The following is a 25,664-nucleotide window of genomic DNA, read 5'->3' on the forward strand; positions in this document are numbered from 1 at the left end:
ATTATGAAATGAGAGTCAACAGCCTGACTGAGGAAAATAACACCTTAAAAAATAGACTAACTCAATTGGCAAAAGAGGCTCAAAAGGGCGATGAGGAGAAGAATGCCTTAAAAAGCCAAATTTGCCAGATGGAAAAAGAATCTCAAAAGCTCACTGAAGAGAATCATTGCTTCAGAATTATATTGGAGCAAATGGAAGCTAATGACTTTATGAGAAATCAAGATGCTGTTAAACAGATCCAAACAAATGAAAGAATAGAAGGCAATATTAAATATCTCATGGGAAAAAATACTGACCTGGAAAATAGATCCAGGAAAGATCATATAAAAATTACTGGACTACCTGAAAGCCATGATCAAAGTAAGAACCTAGAAATCATCCTCCAGGAAGTTCTCAAAGAAAACTGCCCTGATGTTTCAGAACCAGAGGGCAAAATTGAGCTTGAAAGAATCCACCGATCACCTCCTGAAAAAGATTCCAAAAAGAAAACTCCTAGGAATATTATAGCCAGGTTCCTGAATTCCCAGATTAAGGAGAGAATATTATAAGCAGCGAGGAAGAAACAATTTGAATATTGTGGAAATACAATCAGGATAACCTAGGATCTGGCAGCTTCTACACTGAGGGATCAAAGGGCTTGGAATATGATATTCCGGAGGTCAAAGGAGCTGGGATTAAAACCAAGAATCACCTACCCAACAAAACTGAGTATCATATTTCAGGGGAAAATATGGTCATTCAGTGGAATAGAGGACTTTCAAGCATTCTTAATGAAAAAACCAGAGTTGAATAGAAAATTTGACATTCAGATACAAGAAGCATAAGAAGGTAAACAGGGAAAAGAAATCATAAGTAACTTATCAAAGTTGAACTATTAACATTCCTACATGGAAAAACAATAATTGTAACTAATGAAACTTTTCTCAGTATGAAAATAGTTGAAGGGAATAGAAATATATATATATGTATTATGTCTATATATGAGGGTATATGGGCATATGAATACATATGTGAATATTTGTATATATGTTTACAGGTATACATAGATAGAGGGCACAGGACCAATTTAATAGGAAGGGATGATACTTAAAAGATGAAATTAAGAGCTGAGAGAGGAATATAATGAGAGGAGATGGGGAGAGACGGAAAGGGGTAAACTATCTCATACAGAAGAGGCAAGGGAAAATGGTTACAATGGAGGGGAAGAATAGGAAGGCAAAAGGGAATGGGTTAACCTTATTCTCATTGAATTTGGCTTGGGGAGGGAATGAAATACACACTAAATAGGGTATCTCATCCGACAGAAGAGTAGTGGGGAAGGGGATGAGAGGGGGAATAACAGAAGGGAGGGCAAGCTGGGGGGGATGGAAGTTGAAAGCACCCCTTTTAAAAAGGGACAGGATCAAAGTAGAGAATAGAACAAGTAGGAGGTGGGATAGGAGGGAGGGAAATATAGTCAGTCTTTTACAATATATCTATTGTGTTATTGTTTTGCATTGGCTATACATGTATACAACCTATACTGAACTGCTTATCTTCCCAGTAAGGGTGGGTGACAAGGGAGGAAGGGAATGAATCTGGAATTCAAAGTTTTAAAATCAAATGTTTAAATATGTATACATACATACATACATACATATATATACCTGTGGGACTGCTATTTTGGGGTGGTGGGTAGGGGAAAAATGGGGAGAAAATTTGTAACTCAAACTCTGGCAGAAATGAATGATGTAAATCAGAAGTTAACAAAGCATTTGAAAAATGGAAAACAAACAAACAAAAAGCTTCACTACACTTTTTTTTGATACAGTATAAGGGATACAATTGCTTTTACCTCTCAGTGAATGATAATTCTTCACCAGGGGGGAAAAAAACCAACTAGATTTGAAAATGACATATCAAAAATCAACCACAGACACAAGAACACCACACAACACAAAACCCAGGACTATGAAGAAGAAAATACGGAATGACAAAAAATATGATCTTTCTCTTGTCTTCAAATATATTTGCTACTTTTTTTTTTAACTGATGAAAACTGTACTAGTCTTATTTCATCAGGATTTGTTGACCAAGAATTCTCCCACCCCCTTCTCCAGCAACATAATCATTTCAAAAAACTGCATTGCAACTAAACAATTTGGTGGGCTAGTATAACTGCTATAAAGTTAGGGGATTTTATTGTTATTATTCAGTCATTCAGTCATGTCTGACTCTTTATGACCTCATGGACCACAGCACAACAGGCTCTTCTATCTTCTACTATCTCTCTTTTTTTTTTTAAAGCAATCGGGGTTAAGTAACTTGCTTAAGGTTACACGGCCAGTTATTTCTGGGTGTGGTGCTGAGTATCTGAGCCTGGATTTGATCCAGGTCATCCCGACACTGGAACCTGTGCTCTTACTCGCTGAGCCACCTGGCCGCCCCTCTTCTACTATCTCTTGAAGTCTGTCCAAGATCATGTTCATTGTTTCCATGATACTATTCATCTCATCCCTCTACCATTCCCTTTTCCTTTTGTCTTCAATCCTTCCCAACATAAAGGTGTCTTCCAATGAGTCCCATCTTCTTCTTATATGGACAGAGTATTTCAGTTTTAGCTTCAAAATCTGACCTTCCAGAGAACAGCCTAAATTAATTTCTTTAAGTATTGACTGATTTGATCTACATGTTATCCAAAGGACTCTCAAAAGTCTCCTCCAGCACAATTGAAAAATGTTGATTCTGTAGTGCTCAGTTTTTACGACAATTGAAAAATGTTGATTCTGTAGTGCTCAGTTTTTTCTTATGATCCAACTCTTACAATCATACATTGCTGCTAGAAAAAAACATAACATTGACTATGTGGACCTTTGTCGGCAATGTGATACTCTGCTTTTTAGTATGCTGTCCAGACTTGGCAAAGCTTTCATTCCAAGAAAGAAGTGTCTTCTAATTTCATGGTTTACAGTTGCCTTCTGCAGTGATCTTTGAGCCCAAGAATATAAAATCTGACACTTCCATTTCTTTTCCCTCTATTTGCCAGGAAGTTATGGGATTATTTGCAAAGGTTTTTTGATATTAAACATCAAGCCAACTTTTATACTCTCCTCTTTCACCTTCATTAAAAGATTTCTTGGGGCGGCCAGGTAGCACAGCGAGTAAGAGCACCGGCTCCAGTATGGGAATGACGTGGGATCGAATCCGGGCTCGGACACTTAGCACCCACCCAGAAACACCTGGCCGTGTAACCTTGAGCAAGTTACTTAACCCCAATTGCTTAAAAAAAAAAATCGTTCTTAATTCTTCTTCACTTTCTGTATGTGTCATCATTTACATGTCTAACATTGTTGATAATTCTCCTGGCATCCTTAATTCCAGCTTTTGATTCATCCAGCCTGGCATTTCACGATGTACTCTAGATATAAGTTAAATAAATAAGGTGACAACATACAGCCTTGTCACACTCCTTTTCCAATCTTAAACCAATCAGTTTAGTTCAAACTCTTGATTTTCGGCCTGAATACACATTCATTAGGGTAACTAAGGGGTTAAACAAATGAGCTAAACAGACATACCAAAGAGTCAGATTAGATCTAAGACATAAAGACTGTCATACACTAGGAGATTTTAATAACTTTTCTATTTTCTTCTCTTATGTTTTGCTTCCTAGTAAAAGTGACTACTACATTCTAAGGATTCATAAGTGCTTATATGGGAAATGGGAAGAACCAGAGAAGAAGAAAATTATGATACTGAATAATTGTAGCTCCTGTCAAGAAATAAAGAGCAATAGCACTTGGCTACCTTTGATCCTAAAACTTACCAAAATTTGTAACTATATTAAGTATCCATACTTTTAAACTTCCCCAAATATAATGTTGGTCAAGAGTTTTGTTTACCCTAAATTCATTTTCACTATCTGTTCAGCTAATACCACTGGAGTATTAAGATATTCATAAAAAACCAAGCATATATATATATATAAGTAGTACTTATTACTGTTGTTCAGTGATTTCAATTGTGTCTCACTCTTCATGACCCCATTTGGCGTTTTCTTGGCAAAGAGTAGTTGGCTACTTCCTTCTCCAGTTCATTTTGCAGATGAGCAAACTGAAACAGGGTTAACTGACTTACTCAAGGTCACACAGCTAGAACAAATCTGGGGCCAGATCTGAACTAAGGAAGGTGAGTCTTGCTGATTTCAGGCCCGGAGCTTTATACTGTGCTGTCTTACCCCGTGTTTCCCCGATAATAAGACACTGTCTTATTATATTTTTTTTTTGACAGAAAAACACCAGAGGGCTTATTTTCAGGGGAGGGCTTATTTTAATGAACATTGACAGCAATTTTAATAAACAGGTAAATGTGAACAAAAAAATGTACCTTTATTCAATAATGAGTTCAATAAAGAACAGGATGACGCGCTCACTGCTGCAGCTCTGATTGGATGCAGCTCGGAGAGCGGCATGCGTTTCATGGAGGGGGGGTGTGCATACAGAGGGTACCGTAATGTAGCATGTAGCGCAGGGGATCACCTTCACTATAGTAGCAATCTCAATAGGGCTTATTTTCAGGGGAGGGCTTATTTTAGAGGAATCTTACACAGTAAGGGGAGGGCTTATTATCGGGGAAACATGGTAGTACCACAGTAATACTAACTTTCAGACTAACTCTTAAGTGCCTCTCAACTTTCAGAAATTACAATATTTGTTCTGCAAATTAGTTTTCTGTAACATGAAGAAAATTACTACATATATGGTCAACACTTAATCTGACAAACTTTTTTTCCTTTTTTTAATTTACTGGATGATGAAAGAAGTCACTAACCCATTAAAGAAAGCACAACTGAACTCACTAACTAGATCCTTAATAGAAGGAAAAGGAGAAGAATGTATGTAAATAAGTTAATGAATGGGTTTACAGTGGTATCTTCAAACACTAATGGCAAATAGAAATAACATGAAAGGAGAGGGTGTAGGAATGATTACTAGCTAGACTACAAGCAATGTCTCATTCTTTGTAAAACTTAAAAGATTCTTTTGTTCATTAGCTAATTTAAAAAAGTTTTTCTTGTACTAATGCCATCATCTAAAAGAAATTTTCTTTTTTTTCCTCCCACAAGGAATTTTTATTATAAATGTAATATAACCACTTATAAAAATAATCAAGATTTCAAAAAAGGAATAAAATCTTACCTAAACTTTTTTTAAATTGTATTTTTTTTATTTTTAGTTTACAATATTCATTTCCACAAGATTTTAAGTTACAAATTTTCTCCCCATCTTTCCCCTACCCACCACCCCAAAATATCGATTCTACTGAATACCCCCTCTCCAATCTGCTCTCAACTATATCCTCCCCCATTCCCCCTCTGACTTTCCAGGAGAGCAAGATGGATCACCATACCCCAGTGCCTGTATATCTTATTTCCCAGCTATATGTAAAAAGAAAAAAAAATGATAATTTTTTTAAAACATGATTTTAAAACTTTTGAATTCCATATTCTTTCTCTTCTTCCCTCATCACCCACCCTTACTGGGAAGATAAGCAATTCAATACAGGTTGTACATGTGTAATTACACAAAACCTTTCCATAGTTGATATACTGTGAAAGACTGACTATATTTCCCTCCATCCTATCTTGCCCCGCATTTGTCCTATTTTCTACTTTGACCCTGTCCCTTTTCAAAAGTGTGTGCTTCTAACTACCCTCTCCCCCAATCTGCCCTCCCATCTATCATCCCCCCTCTTATTAACATTTAAGGTAGAATCAAATAAATGCAATTAGCAATTGCTAATCAATAAGCATTTACTAAGCATCTGGTTTGTGCTAGACACTGAGGGTACAAAGGCAAACAATGAAATCATCTATCTAGAGATGGGGAACCTAAGGCCTCAAGCCTATATATGACCCTCTAGCTCCTCAAGTGAGGCTCTGACTGAATCCAAATTTTACTTGAAGACCTAGAGGGCCACATGTGGCCTTGAGGTCACAGGTTCCCCACCCCCATTATACTTTCAAGGAGCATCTAACAAAAAAGAAACAACAAAATGCTTTTTTTCAGCATCCTTTCAAAGATAGAAGGTGGTGCAGTTGATAAAAGCTGGATTTAGAGTCAGGAAAACCCAAGTTCAAACCCAGATCTATTTAACAGCTCTATGACCCTGGGCAAGTAATTTAACCAGTTTACCTCAGTTTCCTCAATTATAAAGTGGGGATAATAGCACCTACTTTCTTGGGCTCTTGAAAGTATCCCCTCCTCCAATCTACTATCTCCCATATCTTCTCCTATACCCGCTCAGACTTTTCAGTAGGGCACTGTAGATCTCTATGCCCCTGTATCTACATATCTTATTTCCCAGTTACATATAAAATATTAATAATAGTAAATATATATATATATTTTAAACATTTTTTAAAACATTTAAAACTTTGAATTCCAGATTAATTCCCTTTCTCCCTTGTTACCCACCCTCACTGGGAAGATAAGCAATTTAGTATAGATTGTACATGTATAGCTATGCAAAACATATCCATAGTGGATAAATTGTAAAAGATTTACTATATTTCCCTCCCTATCCCACCTCCCACTTATTCTATCTCTACTTTGATCCTGTCCTTTTTCAAAAGTGGGTGCTTCCCACTTCCCCCCCGCAACCTGACCTCCCTTCCATCATCCCCCCTCTCATTCCCTTGCGCCCTACTATCCTGTAGGGCGAGATACCCTATTTAGTGTGTATGTCATTCCCTCCCTCAGACAAATTCAATGAGAATAAGGTTGACCCATTCCCTTTTGCATTCCTATTTTCCCCCTCCATTGTAACCATTTTCCCTTGCCTCTTCTATATGAGATAGTTTACCCCATTCTGTCTCTCCCCATCTCCTCTCATATTCCTCTCTCACCTCTTAATTTAAGTATCATCCCTTTCTATTAAATTGGTCCTGTGTCCTCTATCTATATGTGCCTGTACACATATATAAACACATTCACATATGTATTCATATGCCCATATACCCTCCTATATAGACATATGCATAAATATACATGGGAAAAGAAAATCATAAGGAACTTATTAAAGTTGAACTATTTACATTCCTACATGGAAAAACGATAATTGTAACTCATGAAACTTTTCTCAGTATGAGAATAGTTAAAGGGAATAGAAATGTATTTGTTTTTTATATGTGTTTATGTGTGTGTGTTTGTGTATATGTATATTTGGGGAACTTTTTATCTAATAAATGATCTGAAATAACAACAGGGCTTACCAACCTACAAACAAGTCAACTTTCCATGCTAACACAAATAATCATGTGAGTCATTATGAAATAAATTTTTAATCAAAACTATTTTTTGTTCTCAAAGGGAAAAACATACATACAGACGTGTGTGTGTGTGTGTGTTTGGAATTTCCCTCCTAGGTTAAATCAAGACCAATAATTTTTCATAAATCTGCTCATAAAATTATAATCCTTAAAAGGGTGATTATAAAATAAAAGACTATTTGCTATCACAAAAATAAAGGTCTATCTTATTGATTCAAGTCCTATGTAAGATTTTCCATCAAGATCAAACCCAATAAACAGCCAAATATTAATGTATTGGCATGTATAGATGGCAACACATCTAAGTCTTAAGACATCAGTCAAGAGTTACGGATTAAAAAAAAAATTTAGTACCTGCCAACCAACCTACTAGTCATGAATCCTTCCCAATTTAGTTAAGCTGGGGTTACACGTGAGGCTTTGCTAGTTTAGTAGGACCACTGTTTTCCAATAACACAACCTTTAATAACCTCAAATTATCTTAATAACATGAGATAACAATGGAATAAGGCTCCTAGTCATTTTATACATGTGTATGTTTGTACATATGTACACTTTAAAAATTTCAGAATTCTCAATATACTTACTTTCTTACAATATTTTTAATATACCCTGTATTTACCAAATCATCTCTTCCTTCTAGCACTTTGAACTTTCCACAGCTGATGCTATTTAACATCTGTTCTTTTCACCTCTTTTCCTACACTTACATTTATAAACTTCATCTCCAATTTTTCTTTACATCTTAAGTTTTCATCATTATCTCTACTCTCATCCTCTTTGTCTATTTTTTATTTCCAATACTGCTTCCTAAGAGTTACCCATTACCACATACCCTGAAGACATGGAGTCCAAGAGTAGAAAATAATAAACTAAGTCACTCAGGGTTGGATAACATTCAATTCAATAAATATTTACTGAGCACCTTAATATTTGCAAACTAGAACAATAGAGAAGACAAAGATAATTAGGATGTAGTTTATTCCTTAAGAGGTTTATAATCTGGATGAACATGACATCAGAAAAGCAGGGCTACGCCTTAACTAAAAATAAAAGCATCTTAATCTTCCTCATCTCTGAAACCATTTTATTTCCCACCTCTTCAGTTTCTCCTTTACTTCTTTTCATATATCACTGCTCCTACCAACACTTCATTGCTAAAAGACAATGAATAAGAAATCTTTTTTATAAAATTATTAAGGACATTTTCTCTCACTTTTTTCTGCCTCCTCTGCCTACTCTTAGATTCTCTTTTGATTTCTTTTACCTCTTTCTTTTCTCTGTATGGTTTTCTTTACTTCTTTTTCTCTCTTTGTTATCTTAGTTAAGGCTTACTGCTTACTTCCTCTTTCACTGCTAATTAATGTTTTCCCCACCCCTATCCCTACATCAAATGCTTTTCAAGGAGATATCTCTACACTCCCAAAAGGCCATGCTAAAATTCAGACACTCATAGGTGTGTTACATAATGTAAAAGGTTGGGAAACAATGTTCTAATCAATATGTTAATTATATACAATACATATCAAAAGCATAATTTGACCACCAGGTCTTACTGATCCCTATCTACTACATCCTATTAATCAATTACACCCCAACAACAATTGCATTTATACAGTGCTTTAAGGTTTGCAAAGGACTTTACAAATATTACCACATTTGATCCTCACAACAATGGGACATAGATAGTATTATAAAATCCATTTTTACAAATAAGGAAATTGAAGTAGGCAGAAGGTAAGTGATTTGCTTAAGGTCACACAGTAAACATCTGAGGTCCTATCTTAACTCAGGTCTTCCTGACAACAGGCCCAGCCCTCTATCCACTATACTACCCAGCTGCTCTATAAATTCTCATTTATAATGGGATTCCCATCCATCACAAGCCATCCACCCCACCCTAGCCCCTCATCTTCTTAGAATCCTTGGATTCCTTCAAGGTTTGATTCAGGTGCTGCTGCCTCCTCTGTGAAGCCTTCACTCATCTGTTCACCTGTTGGAGCTCAAGTTATCCTTAAATTACTCTTAAGGATTAGAACAACAATATGCAATTGCATACATGTTGTGTCCTCCCAATAGCACATGAGCTTCTTGAAGGCAACCTGTTTAGTTTTTGCCCTTGTATCACTAGCACTCAACATATTGCTTTTCTATTTCTAAGTTTATCAGAAAAACATTAAGATAAAATGTCTGGCAACCCTATAACACATATTTAAGAATTTATTTAAAATTGTAAAACAAATAAAAGGGAAGGATAAGGAATTCTGGAAAAGAATTCATAAAGACATTGATAAGGATGTTATCCATTCTTAAAATCAAATCACCAAAAACTGAAAAGCAATTTGCTTTCTGTGACAAAGCAATTATTTCTCATTTCCCAAACTTCTCCCAATTAAAAAAGAAAAAAAAAAACACCTGATTGTATTACTTACGTAATAGATGGATCCACTTGTTTGTAAGCATGAGCAGCACAGGACCCACAGTAAGTATATCCTGCATGGCTACAAAACAAAATAATTTCAAAAACTTAATTACTGATATCAAAATCAAGATATAATAATATATTAGAGGAAAAGCAACAACCAAATGAATGATAAACATAACAAGATTTGAAGTAAGTATCAAGAAACAATAAGCAACAGCAGAACTAGGCATGGTGGATGGCCAGTACATAGGCACCAGGAAAGGTAATGAAGTACCACCTGATGAACACAGACGGAGGAGGGAAACAGAATAACCCTGCCCTACCCCCCACTCGCCCCCCCCCAGTCTACTACATGTAAGGAATTGTGCTAAGCCCTTTAAAACACACACACACAATTTCATTTGATCCTTACAGAAAATCCACAAAGAAGGTACTATTATATTATCCCCATTTTAAAGTTGAGGAAACTGGGACAAACAGAGATTAAGTGACTTTCCCAGGGTCACATAGTAAGTGTTGAGCTGAGATGTGAACTCAAGTTTTCCTGACTCCAGGCCCAGATCTCTATTCATTGTACCAGCTACCTTGGCATGGAAAAGGCCAGTACAGAGCAAAGGACAAAGAGTAATGCATAGTGAGGGTAGAAAATAAATTTGTGTCAAAGGGCATTCATTATTAGCTTTTTGTGTATAATTAAAGATTGTTTTCCAGAATAGTTATACTCATTCACAGATAAGCCAACCTGTTTTCCACATTTATAATTTTCCTTTTTTGTCATCTTTGCAATTCTACTGGATGTGAGGATAAAATCTCAAAAGCTGCTTTAATTTGTATTTCTATAGGTAGTAATTTGGAAAACTTTTCAAATGGCTATAAATAGCTTGTTTTGTTTTTCCTTGAGAACTGCCTGCCCATATCTTTAGACCATTTATCAATTGGGAAATGGCTCTTATTATATATTTGAGTGAGTTTTAAATATTTATTGGAAGTGAGATCTTTGTCAGAGAAATTTGCTGCTACAATTTTTCCCCCAGTTTTTTCCATTGGATTTGTTTGTAGAAAAACCTTTTTTAATTTTATGTAATCAAAATCATTCATTTTATCTTCTGTAAATCCTTTCTATTCTTAATTTGGCCATAAACTCTTCTGCTATCCACAGATGTTTGCTATTTGACCCAACTCCACCACTGCTAGACCCATACTCAAAAGGAATCAAGAAAAATGAAAAAGACCTATATGCAAACGTATTTATAACAACTTTTTTTGTACTGGCAAAAAAAAAAGAACTGGAGACTAAGGGAATCAAGGAATGGCTGAATAAGTAGTGGTGTATTAATGTGATGGAATTCTACTATACTGTAAAAAATGAGGAAATAGAAGATTTCAGACATGTAAAGTCTTATATGAAATGACAGAGTGAAGTATGCAAAACCACAACAACAATTTATACTATAGTATCAATTTTATAAAAATGAACCATTCTGAAGAATTACAAAGTGCTGAAGAATGAAATAGACAGAAGGGGGAGAATAATTAATTCAATAACAAGAATGTAAAAACAAACAACTTTCAAAGTTGTAAGAACTATGCTCAATACAAAGACTTATTCATGATTCCAGAAGACTAATGATGAAACATGTTATCCATGACAGAGAGGTAATGGAAGCAGCGTGAAGAATGAGCCATAAATGTTTTTTTATACAGCCACTAAGGGAATATTTTGCTTCATTATGCACATTTGTTGCAAGGAATTTTTTTTTCCAGTGGCATGGGGTAGGTGGGAAAGTAGATTTGTGTATACACATACATATTCATTTTCTTTCTTTTTTTTTTAAGCAATTGGGGTTAAGTAACTTGCTCAAGGTTACACGGCCAGTTATTTTTGTGCGGGTGCCTAGTATCTGAGGCCGGAACCGATCCTGGGTCTCCCGACGCCCGGGCCGACACTTACTCACTGCACCACCTGGCACCCCTAAGCAATTGGGATTAAGTAACTAGCTCAAGGTTACACGGCTAGTTATTTTGTGTGGGTGTTAAGTATCTAAGGCCAGAACCTACATATTCATTTTCAATAGAGGTGATGAGTACTACAGATACAAAATGCATGCAATTTCAGATAAGGTCTTCGTATTGTTAGTTTACTTATTTTACTTTGTTACAGGAGACCTCTCACAGAGCAGAGGTAATCTAAATGCTTGTAATGTAAAGATAAAATACATCAATAAAATTTTTTAGTAAAGAAAACCAATGTTAAAAAAAACCGTCAAAATGAAAAAGATTCTTTTTTTTAAAGAAAGCTTGGTGACAAGTTGTAAAGGGCTTTAAAAACAAACAGAAGAGTTTGTGTTTTATCCTGCAGGAAGTAGAGAGTCACTGGAGTTGGGGAGGGACATGATCAGATCTGTGTTTAATAAAAATCATTCTGGCAGTGGTGTAGAATTTGAGAGTGGAGAGATTTGAGGCCACTGCAATAATCCCAGCAAGAGATGATGAAAGTCTAAACCAGGGGTTATTAACCTTTATTTTGTCATGAATCCTTCTGGAAGTCTGGTGAAACCTATAGAGTCCTCCATCATTCTGGTGAAATCTATGAACTCCTCAAAATAATGTTTATAGATTGCATAAAATAAAATATATGATGATAAAGGAAAACTCATACTTAAATAAAGATGTAATTTTTTTCCATTCAAGTTCACAGACTTACTGAAATCAACTATAGACCTTTTTGGGGTCCATGTGTCTCAGGTTAAGAAACTCCGGTATAAATTAAGGAGTGGTTACTTGAGGGAAAAGGGTTGATTATGAGATGTTGTAGAGGTTAAAAATGGCAGATTTGACAACAGATTAGATGACATGTTGTTGTGAGGGAGAGTGAAGAGTTGAGAATAACACTGAGGTTACTGGATGATGAGAAATATAATATCTTTAGACAAAAACGGTGATGTTCAGTAGAAGGAGAGGATTGTAAGGGAAAGATAATGAGTTCAGTTTTGGACATGATGAGTTTTGAAGTATCTCTGTGACATGTAGTTTTAAATATTCAGAAGATGAATGCTGACATAGAATTAGAACTCGAGAGAAACTGCTACTGCAATATAGATCTGTGAGTCATTTTCAAAAAGATAATTAAACCCAGGACAGGGGATAAGGTCACCATAGGAATGAGAATAGAGAAGATGGCTCAGGACAGAGCATTTGGGTACACTCGTAGTTAAGCAGAATGACATGAGTGACAGGTGAAAGAAAGTTAGAGAAAACAAGGTCACAATAAGCCAGAGAGAAATAGAATATCCAGAAGAGTGGTCAACAGTGCCTAAAGCATCAGTGGTTAAGAAAGTTGATGCCTGAGAAAAGATCATCAAGATCTAGCAGTTAAGAGATTATTGGCTTTGGACAGAGGAGTGTCAGTGAACTAACAAAATTGGTAGCCAGACTACAAAGGATTGAGGGATGATTCTGAAGAGAGGAAACAGAAATAGTGTCTCCCCAACAGAATGTAAACTCCCTTTAAAAGCAAAGTCAGCTTTATAACCCCAGCACCTAGCATAATTTCCAAAACATAGTAGGTATTTCATAAAAGCTTGCTGAGTGATCCATACTTAGAAGCAAAGGTCACAGCAGTCTGTACGTACAGTAGCAGACCTACTCTTTCTGGGAGATCTATAGGTCAAAGCATTATGAGCAAATATTTAACAAAGGCCTTAAAAACTGTGATCCCTAAAATTCCTAAATCCTTAAGACACTTCTACACACATTATCAGAACAGGAAACATACATGCTGAAAAAAAAATCTAATATGTATATCTAATAATATAAAAATATAAAATAAAACAATGTTTAACATACAAACCCTTTCAAAAGAAAGTTCTCGATTTCCAGTATGAATTTTTATTTGGTTCTTTTTTTTATAACTAGAAAGTCTGGATAACAAGAGACAAAAATACCAAATGACAGAGGAAGACCTTCTGGAAAACAATATGAAGTTGTAGATAAGACATTTAATTGTGTATAACCTTTTAGCCAATACTACAAAGATCAGAGACAAAAGGAAAGGACTCACATTTACTAAAATATTCTTAGCAACATTTTGTGACAGTAAAGAATTAGAAACTATGTGGGAACCCATCAAACAGAGAATGGCTAAAGCTATAAAGATAAGATTTCTGGGCCATAAAAAAATAATATGAAAAACGCACAGAAATTTGGAAAGATCCTTATGAAATGATGCAGAAAAAAATAAGTAGTACTATTAAAGCAATTTATACAATGACCAAAATAACATAAAGGAAAACAAAATAATTCAGCATCCCCAGATTAGTGAAGTGAACAATCATGATTATTTCCTCAATAACAGTTAAGTTTATAATCAAATAATTCATTTTTTTGGTCCTCCTTCCCTCTGCTTCATGTTTTTGTTGCATTACATTCTGTATCTTACTTATTGATTTCTTCCCTCACTAAATCAACATGAGTTTTAATTGTCAATCAAAATTACTTTGCCTCTAGTTATCTGTGGAGTTAAAGTCTTTGTTTCACTGCCATTCTCCTATGATAGTTCCAATGGGGAAATCATGACGCTTTTATCCTTCTGTTTTCCCTTCCCAGATCTGACCTTTGACATTTCTTAACCATATGACCATAGAAAGGTCAGTTACCCTTAATCTATAATGCTAAATTTGTAATGCTATGACTTCAGTGGACTGATGATGAAACTTGCCTCTCAACAGAGATGATGAACTAAAAGACTTAAGACATTTGGTTTCAGACATGGCCAATGTGTTAAGTTGTTTTGTATAACTATATTTACTTGTTGAGGGGTAAGAAGGGATAAAAGGAGTGAGGAAGGGGGGAAAAGGAGAAAGTAAAGAGGGAGACAGAGAAGGAAGAAAACATCCAAATAACCAAAATAAAAGCAAAACAGGAAAAAAAATTCAGAATCACAGAAATAAACTGAACAATTTTGGTACCAACTTGTTCAATTTAGTATGTATTTTCTTTTAAACAAACCATACATAACACACGTTCACAGTTTCATATCCAATCTTCTTTATTGTACTTCTTTCTGTGTGAATGTTCATGATTAAAGAGAAGGAAACACAGTCGATCCTCAACATTTACATGTTTAATTTTCGTGACTTCAAGCGTTCATTTAGTAACATCATTTTCATTTTCACACTAGCAACTGAGTAAATTTGTGGCTATGTGAAGTAGAGAAAAAAAAAATGAGAGGCATTATGCTTCTAAGTTTGTGGAGCAGAGCTAGTAATCTACCAGGCATTTCACTGGTCCTGTTCACCATACTATTGAAGAGTAAAGAGCTCCCTGTGCATTCATTGCATATTTTCATTGTGCTTTTAAAAATCAAGTTTTGTGTTGCAATTATGCCCCCAAAGTGTAGGGCAAGTCCTTTGGGCTGTAAGCCCAAGTGTACAAACTTAGTGATGTGGTTTAGTGAAAAAATAAATGTCAGATAAACTTCATGCTGGAATGTCTGTAGCCACTGTCAGCCACAAGTTTGGAGCTAATGAATTGACCATTCACTACAGCCACAAAAAAAAAAAAAAAGAGGAAAATACTTAAGAGTACTATAGATTTCATGGGTTAAGAAAAGTGTAGAGCTGTCTGAAATCAATGTCTTTTTTTTTTTATAATTGAGATGATGGTGCAAAAGAGATCACAGAATTCTGGGTAGCAAGAAAAAATTCTTGTGTGTAACAATTTTATTTTGTGTACTGCATTTTATGGGTTATTTCATGGTTATTGTGTTAGAAAAAATGCATGTTATCAGAATTAGTGTTTTGTAATAAAGAACTATATGCATAAAAATGTATTTTCAGCAATTTCTAATGAAAGATTACAGTTTTTGGTGGTTACAGGAACCTAACCCCTTATTATAGGTTCAATGTATCAACATGCACATTTTTTGTTTTTGTGCCATTTTCTAGCAACATTATCCCCACAAAAGTTGAGAACTGATTGTATCTTTAAAAAATAAATTAAAAATAAAATAAAGGGATGAGAAAGGAATATATTTAAGGAGGAGAAATGGACAGAAAAAATAGGGTAAATTATCTCACATAAAAGACACACAAAAAAAGCTGTTACAATAGAGGGGAAGAGCAGGGAGGTGAAAGGGAATGTGTCAACCTTACTTTCATTGGATTTGGCTTAAGGAGAAAATAACATACACACTCAATTGGGGTATCTTATCCTACAGGAAAGTTGGGCTGAAGGGGATAAGAGGGGGGGATGACAGAAGGGAGGGCACATGGCGAGGGGGGGAGGGGAATAGTCAGAAACAAACATTTTTGAAAAGGGACAGGGTCAAAGGAGAAAACAGAATAAATAGGGGGTGGGATAGGATGGAGGGAAACATAGTTCGTCTTTCACAATATGACTACTATGGAAATGTTTTCCATAACTACATATGTATAACCTATATTGGATTGCTTGTCTTCTCAATGGAGGTGGGTGAAGAGGTAAGAAGGGAGAGAATCTGAAACTCAAAGTTTTAAAAAAAATTTTTTTAAATTGTTTTTACATGCAACTGGGAAATAAGATATACATACAGGCAATGGGGTATAGAAATCCATTTTGCCCTACAAGAAAGTAGGGGGAGAAAGGGTAAGGAGGAGAGATGGGGGCGGGGGGGGGCAGACGAGAGGGCAGACTGGGGAAGGGATAATCAGTATGCTTGCCATCTTAGGGTGGGGGTAGGGTAGAGAAGGGGAGAAAATTTGGAACTCAAAACCTTGTGGAAATGAATGCTGATAGGGGCGGCCAGTGGCTCAGTGAATAAGAGCACCAACTCCAGTGTCGGGATGACCTGGGGATCAAATCTGGGCTCAGATACTCAGCACCACACCCAGAAATAACTGACCATGTAACCTTGAGCAAGTTACTTAACCCCAATTGCTTAAAAAAAAGAAAGAAATGAATGCTGAAAACTAAAAATAAATAATTTCTGGGGGAAATTAATTAATTAATTGAATATTTGGAATTGACCTAAGTGGAATCAATATTTTCTAACTTCCTCCAATAAATGTTACATAGATTTAGTAGAAAAAGCCTGGAACTGGAATTTTCAACAATTAAATAGTATGACTGGTATAATCAAATTTTCTGGTTTTAATAAAATCTTAATGCTTTCCAACTTCAAAAATGCATTTCTAATGTCATCCAGATTTGACCTTCTCCTATCCCCTGTATTAGAAATGCCTCATTACCTTCTCACCATATAACTATGACTTTAATTTCCATTTTCCTGATTGCCACCTCCTCTTAGAATCCCTAGCTTCCTTTAAAGCAGTCTGGGTGCCACCCTCTAGATGAGGCCTTTCCCAGTTTTCCACTCAAGTTGTTAGTTTTCTCTCACTGTGAAATTTACCTTTTATTATTTTCATATATAACTGGTATTGATTTATCTGTGTATATCTTGTATCTTCCAAATTAAACATAAACTCCTTAAGATCAGGGTCTGTTTCTTTTTTCCCTGTTTTTATATTCTCAATCCCTAGACAGGGCCTGGAACTTCAAATACTGGCCAAATTATATCCAATAGTCTTGGTCTTTAAGAAATCAAACAGATGGAAAGAAAGATGAGTATATTCTTTGCATTATTTGTCTGTATAATATACATATCTTCATAAAAACTTCTAAGATTATATATGGAAAAAAGTCACCTTCAGTTGAAGCAATCCAATAAGGCTTCAAGGAAGAGATAGCCTTTGAGATAGGACATTAATAATGGCTAGAACTTCAACACATGGAGAAGGGAAATGGGTATTGCAGGTATAAAGTAGGAACGATATGAACATGAAGCAGAGACATATAATAGGAATGGCAAGAAAATAAGTTTGGCTGGAGTGTTGAGTATGAGAAATAATTCTGGAAAGGTAGGGTAGATTAAGAAGAGCAATAAATGCAGATAAAGTAGTTTACCGAATAAATGGGAAACCACTGAAGGCTTCTGGGCAATGAATAGATTTGATTATGCCTATATATTTGAAAAAACAAGTGTTTTTACTAACAACAACATTGCTGGATAAATGCTGGATAGGCTCCAAAAAGACTACTTGAAGGAAAGCTCTTGTTGGAAGCATAATTTCTGGGATGTTTATTTATAAATATCAGTTTCATTATTTGAAAACTATATCATGAAAGCACAGAATTAGGGAAGGTTAAAGTTGGAAGGGATCTGTAAGGTCTAAACTTCATATCTACATCCAGTTTTTCAAAGTTAAAATTGTAATACAAATGTGCAAAATATTGTTACAAGTATTTAATTTTAAAATCAAGGTAATAGCATTTATCATTATCAATGACAAAATGTAAGTACAGAAAAATTACAACTCCTTTTAAAAAGAAAACCACCAGGTAGAATTAGAATTAAAACTTATAGGGCCACCTAGATTCTAATCTATTACTAAGTCACTGAAATAAACTTTTTACATCCTGTTTGAGGATTTTCAAGGGCAAATTTGAAAGAAGAAAAACTGATTAGTACCCATAAGGAAGCAGACCCAAATGTAGTAATGAAATATTTTTTCTACACATATTAAAAACAAGATAGACCCTCTATGTCTCTGGGCACTGGGAAGTACTTCAGACCAACCACAGAAAATCTAATGAAAAAACATTAGTATCACAGGAAATGCTTCTACTCATCATATGAGTAGAATTTCATATTCACTAGTTTAAGAACAAATAAAATGCCATTTAACCAAAACAAATATAAGGACAATCCATGTGAAAATTAAAATAGCAAAAAATATAATGATAAAAAGTCCACTGGCACAACATAATCTCAACTAAAGATTTAGAAAAAGGATAACTAAAGTAAATACCAATTTCAATAACTTCAAAAGAAAAAACAAATTAATAGCAAAAATAACATTGACCTGGGTGGAAACCAGGAAATGCAGAATCTAGACAAGGTTCTCTTTCTACCTTGCTATGTAACTTTTCTTATTCAAATTCTCCAGGCCTCAGTTTCACAGTGTTAGGCTGAAACTGAGAGGTTCATCTATTCCCAACTCACGGGTGTCGACATGCACCTCTGCTTGAAGAGCTCTAATGATGGAAAACCTATTTCCAAAGGCTTATCATACTTTTCCTTACATAGAGCTTAAATCTATCTCTGCAACTTCTACCGGCTACTCCTCTGTGGTCAAAAAAAAAAAAAAAAGCTACTCCCTCTTCCAAAGGACAAGATTTAAGAAGGTACCTTGAAACTAGCTATAAAAAATGTTCTCCTCCAGGGTATAAAGTCCCCATCTATCCCACCCCCCTTTTTTTTGCTTTTTGGAAGGTAGAAGGCAGGGCAATTGGGGTTAAACGACTTGCCCAAGGTCACACAGCTAGTAAGTGTTAAGTGTCTGAGGCTGAATTTGAACTCAGGTCCTTCTGACTCCAGGGCCAGTGCTCTACTCACTGTACCACCTAGGCACCCCAAGTCCCCCTCTATCCTCTGTATGCAATTCAGTTTGTCAATGTCCTTTTCTAAATTTAGGAAAATTAAATTATATGATCTCAAATTTCTGTGATCTGTGAAAACCCTGCCTAATTACAAGGGATTAAAATTTGGCCAGAGGCCACAAAGGTATGAAAATTTCTCTCTGCTTTTCCTACGAAGGCAAGGAAAAACAACCTATATTGATAGCAAACTGTGTACTTATCACAATCTCTACTTTTCTACCCAGTAGGTAGAAATATAGATACATATACATACATATTCTTATATACATACACCTCACATATGTATGCATATTAAAAAAAAGAATGGTCAAACAAACCATAACCATTTCAATAATAAACAAAGATTGTGAGGTCAGAAACCAAAAGACCTAGACTCAAAAAGTTAGATTAGCTTTCACATTTCTCTCTTTCACCAGCCCCCCTCTACTTTGTTGCCAAAATAAACTACCTCCAAATGCTTTTCCATTACCCTAATTCCTTTTTAAATTTTTTTTAACTACATGTTTTACTGAAAACCTAAATCTACATCATCTTGTATCTGAAGCCAGCTTTCTATTCATTCTGTTATGGCATGCTAGCATAGTCTGGATAGTCTCATGGGCAGAAGGATGTGGGTTCAAGTCCCATCTCTGATACACTTTGGCTGTATGTCCTTTTGAAAGTCACTTTGTATCTCAGGGTTCCAAGCAGTTCTCCAAATGTAAGTTGCAGAAAAGGCATCTATATGCATTAGTTAAGGGAAATAGTGAGGGTATAAGTGCCTACTACATGCCACTCTGCTAAGCATTTTACAAATATCTCATTTGAACCTCACAAAACCCATAAGAGATAGGTGCTGTTATTATCCTCATTTTACAATTGGGGGAAACTGAGTCAAAAAGAGGTTTGTTTTTTTTTTTTAAATATGACATGTCCAGGATCACACAGCTATGTAAAGCCAAACATGAACAGCTCTCCTGAGGACTGCTGCTGTGAATAGTTTTAAGGTTCAGATCACATATAGTGAACTCTCTATATTTATTCAGCAATAAAGCAAAACATTCATAGAAACCAAAGTTCAACATTCACAATGACATAACATAATAACTTACTACTAAAATAGCCACATAGTTTTAAACAAAAGATACCTAGCAGTAAGTCCTTAACTCAATCATCCATAAGGCGGTAAGAAATACAAAGTACAAAGGTCTCTCATCAGTAGGTCACATTGTCTTGATCTAGCCAGTCAGAAAGTCTTCACTCATCTTGACTGGAAACTAGCTTGCAATCATCATTAACTCAATTCTTCATCCTTAACTCAATCATCCTTAAGGGGTACAAAGTACAAAGTTCTCCCACCCCTAGATCACACTGTCTGTCAGCCAGCACTAAGCAGCCAAGTAAAGATCCTTTCATCTTGACTTGAGGCTGATTTCCAAACTCCATGGTTTCTCTTCCATGCTCCCAGCTCTTGTCTGAATTCACCCAACTGTCACCTGGATTCACAGGTAGGCAACTCCCAGTCTCTGATCTAGTTCCTGGTCCAGCTACACACATGAGGCTTAGCAGAGCCACAACAAAATTTACACACATTGCTGGCACCATCAACAATTCACTTTCTGCCTATGAAATCAACACAGACCCACAAATCAACACAAATCATCAGTAAAGGCCCAGGACCTCTGAAAACATCAGTAAAACCCTCCTTCAGGACTTCTGTAAACAGACAAGAAAATCCTCTTTCAGGGTTTCTGAACCAGCAAAAAGATCCCAAGGCTTCTGTAACAGCAGTAATATCCTGTCAGCAGACAGATCTGACAAAGCAATATCAACAAAGACAAAGTGCTGGCACCAAAGCCACTCCTCTTCCCAGTTCTGCTTGGTCCCAGCTGTGCTAGAGCTTTTCTATATCATCAGCTCCTCCCTGTTCCACCCACCTCTTATGTCCTTCCAGTTCTGGTCTTTGGCAAGTTCCTCCCACTATGGGCTTTACAGGTTCTGTTTCTAACAAAGACTTGATATCATTCACAGGCAAGGCTCAAAGACACTTGAAGGACTGAAACAAGGAGCTAAGTACAATTTTGCTTGCTATTACAAGCTAGTAAGTGTCTGAGGCTGGATTTGAACTCAGATATTCCTAACTCCAAGTCCAGGGCTCTATCCACTGTTTTACCCTGTAGTGGGAGAGGAAATTTCTTCATCTAGGAGTTCCCTGTACTAATGAAATCGTAGGTCCATTTCCAATTCCTATAAAAATTAGTATTAAACATCAAATGCAACCACCTAAATTTACTTGGTAACCATTTATAATTAAATGTTTAATTTCAATAACAATCTCCACTTCCTTCAAGGCTCAGCTCACCTGCTACATGATATCATCTTTGACTCTCCTTATGCTGGAAGAGAAATAGGACAGAATACAAGTCAAAGAGGGATTACCTGTGGGTGATGAGGTCCTCAAGGTGTTCCTATTTATAGAATACATTGCACTGACTGAATCAAGATAAAGGACACTATAAAATCTCCTGGAGGAAATGTGTTATTACTCAAAGTAGTATTGCATATCCACACACAAACCGCAAGTGGATAGAGTATCTAATGCCCAGATTTCAATATACATTTGGCCAGACCCTCCACAGAGTTTCTTGTCCAAGTGTGTGTGAGTGTGAGTACAGACAGACAGACAGACAGATATCTGAGTCAAATGAACAAAGAGTTTGGCCCTGAGTTGAACAGGAAAAGTGGACTGGACTGCTTTTAGAAAACTGGCAACCTCTTCTGCTGACCCCAAGCTGCCCATGAAAGTAAAGGTCCTATCTTTTCAAGATCAGTAGTTTACCAGTGTGGTTATGTAATAGCAAGATATACACTACCACTACCTTAATACAGAGGCATACAGTATATGTGAGTAGGCTACAATATATATAGCTAGAGAGAAACTCTGAAGGATAGGAATAAAGAATATCATCAAGGAATGACAGAAAGAGAAGATGGGTCAATCACGTAACTTAAAGCAAGTGATGACAAATAAATAGCCAGAGTGCTTTACTTCACACTTGAAATGTCAAAAGAAATTGAGAAAGTCCTTCAAAATGTTAAGTGATGAACTTTTAGGAGGATGTGGAAAAAAGTCAAACAGGATGGGCAGACATGGTGGGGATACAATTCAGATCACTGGAGGGAATTCCCTGATCAATGAGATCATAGACTCATTTGAATACCTACAGTCACAGCATTCTTTTTGAGGTAAAAAGTATCATCTCTTTAATAACAAAATTAATCTGTTGGAAGTTTATGAAACTGTGAAGGAATTTAAACATCTCAAGAGAATCAAGAACATATAACTATACATTCCATTAATAGAAAGTTTTTCTGTGTTCTCTCTTTACCTTAAAAATATATTCAGAGGGGTGGCTAGGTGGCACAGTAAATAGAGCACCAGCCCTGGAGTCAGGGAGACCTTAGTTCAAATCCAGCCTCAGACACTTAACACAAAAACTAACTGTGTGACCTTGGGCAAGTCACTTAACCCCAATTGCCCTACCCTCCCCCCTCCAAAAAATAAATAAATAAATATATATATATATAATTTTCCCCCAGAAAAACTCAGGTACTTAAAAACTTTAGTAATACAGGAGCTTTGTCACTTAAAATTCATCCGGCCTCAAAATCAGTTTAATCCTTTTGCTCCTACTCTCTCATATTACTTACTGGAAATGAAGGAGATGGAGAACATTGCTCAACTTTTATTGTGTCAACAGCATTTAATGAGTACCACCATTTTACTAGCATTGTCATTAGTTACAAAAAGAAACAGAAGGCAAAGTCCCAAATTTTCAGAAGCATGAAGGCTACTATGGAAAGTAGTTACCTAGTCAAAGATGCTCATTTTCACCCTTAGAATGACCTCTTTCAAAAGGAATCCTAAAAATAAAAGTTTTACTGGCATAAATTCTTATAATTTATAGCATAATTATAAGAATTATAAATATACATTTATATATAATATTAGTATAAAATTTATAAATATAAGAATTATTATAAGAATTATTAAATTCTTATACTGTATGGAATAATTATAGCAATTTACTGGTATAATAAATTCTTACATTTGGAGATTTAAATTTGTCTCCTTCATTTCACCAATCTCAGCTATAGCTATATACAGGGTCTGTCAAGAATTCATATAAAGAACTAATGCAATACAACAAATGCTTGACTAAAGAGCAGTTTAACCACTGAGGAAAGCAAGTCAAGCTATTAAAATTATCAGTGAAAAACATACAGGTTGTGGGAGGGTAAGATAGGATTACAGTTGGGGCTTCACCAAACCTGAGGATAAGTATATGAAATGGGGGTAAACAACTTTTCAGAAGTAAAATGCTAAATTAAAGTATATATTTCTGATAAGAAAAACAAAATTTATTTCATCCAAGTCATACCAAATTCTTCTTTCAGATACAACTATCCCTAAGAAAGTATTTTCTATCAGTCATTGAATTGCTGAATTCCTTTGGTGGAATGACATTATTTTCCTCTAAAAATCACTATGGGAGCAGCAGTTCTATATTGGGGGTTGGGAGGCTGTTGCAGAGGTCAGACTAGTATAACTTTTAACCAAGAAGCTCTTTTAGAGAAGGGCAATCCTGAGTAGTAACCACAATTCAATCCAATTTAACATCTGTAAGCACTTGCTAGAGATAACAAAAGCAGGGAAAAAAATTCACTGCCCCCACAAAGTTTACTTTCTTCTAGGAACATACAACATTAAGTACAAAATAATTCAAAGACAGAAAATTAACACATCAGCAGGGTCTTCCTTTAGGAAGAGAGGTATCATTGGAGTTGAACTTTGAAGGAAGCCAAGACTACAAGGAAGAGGAATGGGAAAGGATACACATTTCAGGAATGGGGGAGACAGTTTGTTGAAAGGCACTGAGATGGGAGATGGAACATAGAGTACAGGATCAAAGATATTATGGGCAGTTGGCTGGAATGTAGTGTGAAGGGGAACAACATGAAATAAGATTAGAAAAGTAGATGGGAGCCAGATTATAGCAAGATAGTCAATAAGGGGCCAGTGTTGGTTTGTTGTGGGTTTTTTTTTTGGGGGGGGGGGGGTTATTTTTTTAAAAAGTGACAAAGTTAGACCTGTAGGGTATGTTGGTTGGGTGGAGAATAGACTGGATTTTTTAAAAGGAGGAAAACCAATTAGATTACTACAGTAAATCCATGCAGATGTAGTTAAGGCCTGAAATTTGCTGTGAAGTTGGAAGTGACAAGAGGTGGAAGATGACTGAACAGAGAAGCAGGTATGGGAAAGGGAAAAGTCAAAGAAGGCTAAGAGATTTTCTATCTGGGTTAGCCAGAAAGGTATTAGCACCCTTAACAGAAACAGGATCTAAAAGGATAAAGACATTAAGTTCCTCAAGGGAACCAGGGAAAAGGGAAGTCAAGAGGGAATCATGTAGTGATTCAACACACCTGTGATTTCATTAGTGTAGGAAACTCTCAACATTAATGCAGAATGATTATTCTAAAACAGAGTTTTGGAGAGCTGTCTGAGGCCCTTAGAGGCTCACTGACTTGTGTAAGGGCACACAGCCAGTGTATCTGTCAGCAACATTATTTGAATCCAGGTCTTCTTAACTCTATGGTGTATCCTCTATTCAGTATATCATACCTCTCACAGAAAAATATAAGCGGTGTGGGGAGGGCGTGGATAGGTGGCACAGTGAATAGAGCACTGGCTCTGGAGTCAGGAGGAACTGACGTCAAATCCAACCTCAGATTACTTACTAGCCATGAGACCTTGGGCAAGTCACTTAATCCCAATTGCCCTACCTTCCCCCCCTTCCAAAAAGCAGAAAGAAAGAAAAAGGGGATGGAGTCAAGACGGCGGAGTGGAAACAGGACTTCCGCAAGGTTCCGGCTTCCACCTTCTCCAATTCATGTAAAAAATGACTCTAGACAAACTTTGAAGCTACAGAATCCACAAAATGATAGACAGAAGCTAACCTCCCGCTGAAGACAGCCCAGCAGGCCAGCAGGAAGGGGCCAGCTCAGCCCTCTGGGAGCTGAGCCCAGCCCCACCCAGCCTGAGGTTGGGCCTTAGGGCAGCCTGACCAGCCACCAGCTGGAGGAACTTCAGATCACCACCTGCTGTGGTGGTTTCCAGAATTATCAACCCATAGATACAAAAGATATTAGGAGGTCAGTGTAGACTTTTCAGGAACAGTGAGGTCAGGAGTGCATTCCAGCCTTTATCCCCAGAGCAAGAAGCAGCTGAGGCTCCTCAGCTCAGAACTCCTGGCCTTCAGATTGTAGGGGGACCAAGCAACCAGTCTGAGGAGTAATAGCTCTTCCTCTAACCTGCTTGGATCTGGATGGAAAAACGATAATTGTAAGTTATGAAACTTTTCTCAGTATGAAAATAGTTGAAGGGAACAGAAATGTGTATGTATGTGTGTATAT

At 36.3% G+C, this 25,664-nt stretch overlaps 2 protein-coding genes across 2 annotated transcripts in view; one reads left to right on the forward strand and one right to left on the reverse strand.

Annotated features, from left to right (window-relative positions):
• MEMO1 (mediator of cell motility 1) overlaps positions 1-25,664 on the reverse strand; it is a 157,974-nt gene that overhangs the window by 59,861 nt on the left and 72,449 nt on the right. The window contains exon 3 of the mRNA XM_069072158.1: positions 9,742-9,810. Coding sequence (XP_068928259.1) covers positions 9,742-9,810 — 69 coding nt within the window. The remainder of the gene's footprint in view (positions 1-9,741; positions 9,811-25,664) is intronic.
• The window catches only part of SLC30A6 (solute carrier family 30 member 6), a 388,867-nt gene that overhangs the window by 35,411 nt on the left and 327,792 nt on the right, over positions 1-25,664 (forward strand). The gene's annotated exons all lie outside the window — the stretch shown is intronic.

The sequence above is a fragment of the Petaurus breviceps genome, unplaced genomic scaffold (assembly GCF_028583685.1).
Source record: "Petaurus breviceps papuanus isolate PSGF00001 unplaced genomic scaffold, PetGlider_PUasm1.0 90845, whole genome shotgun sequence".
NCBI classification, from domain to species: Eukaryota; Metazoa; Chordata; class Mammalia; order Diprotodontia; family Petauridae; genus Petaurus; species Petaurus breviceps.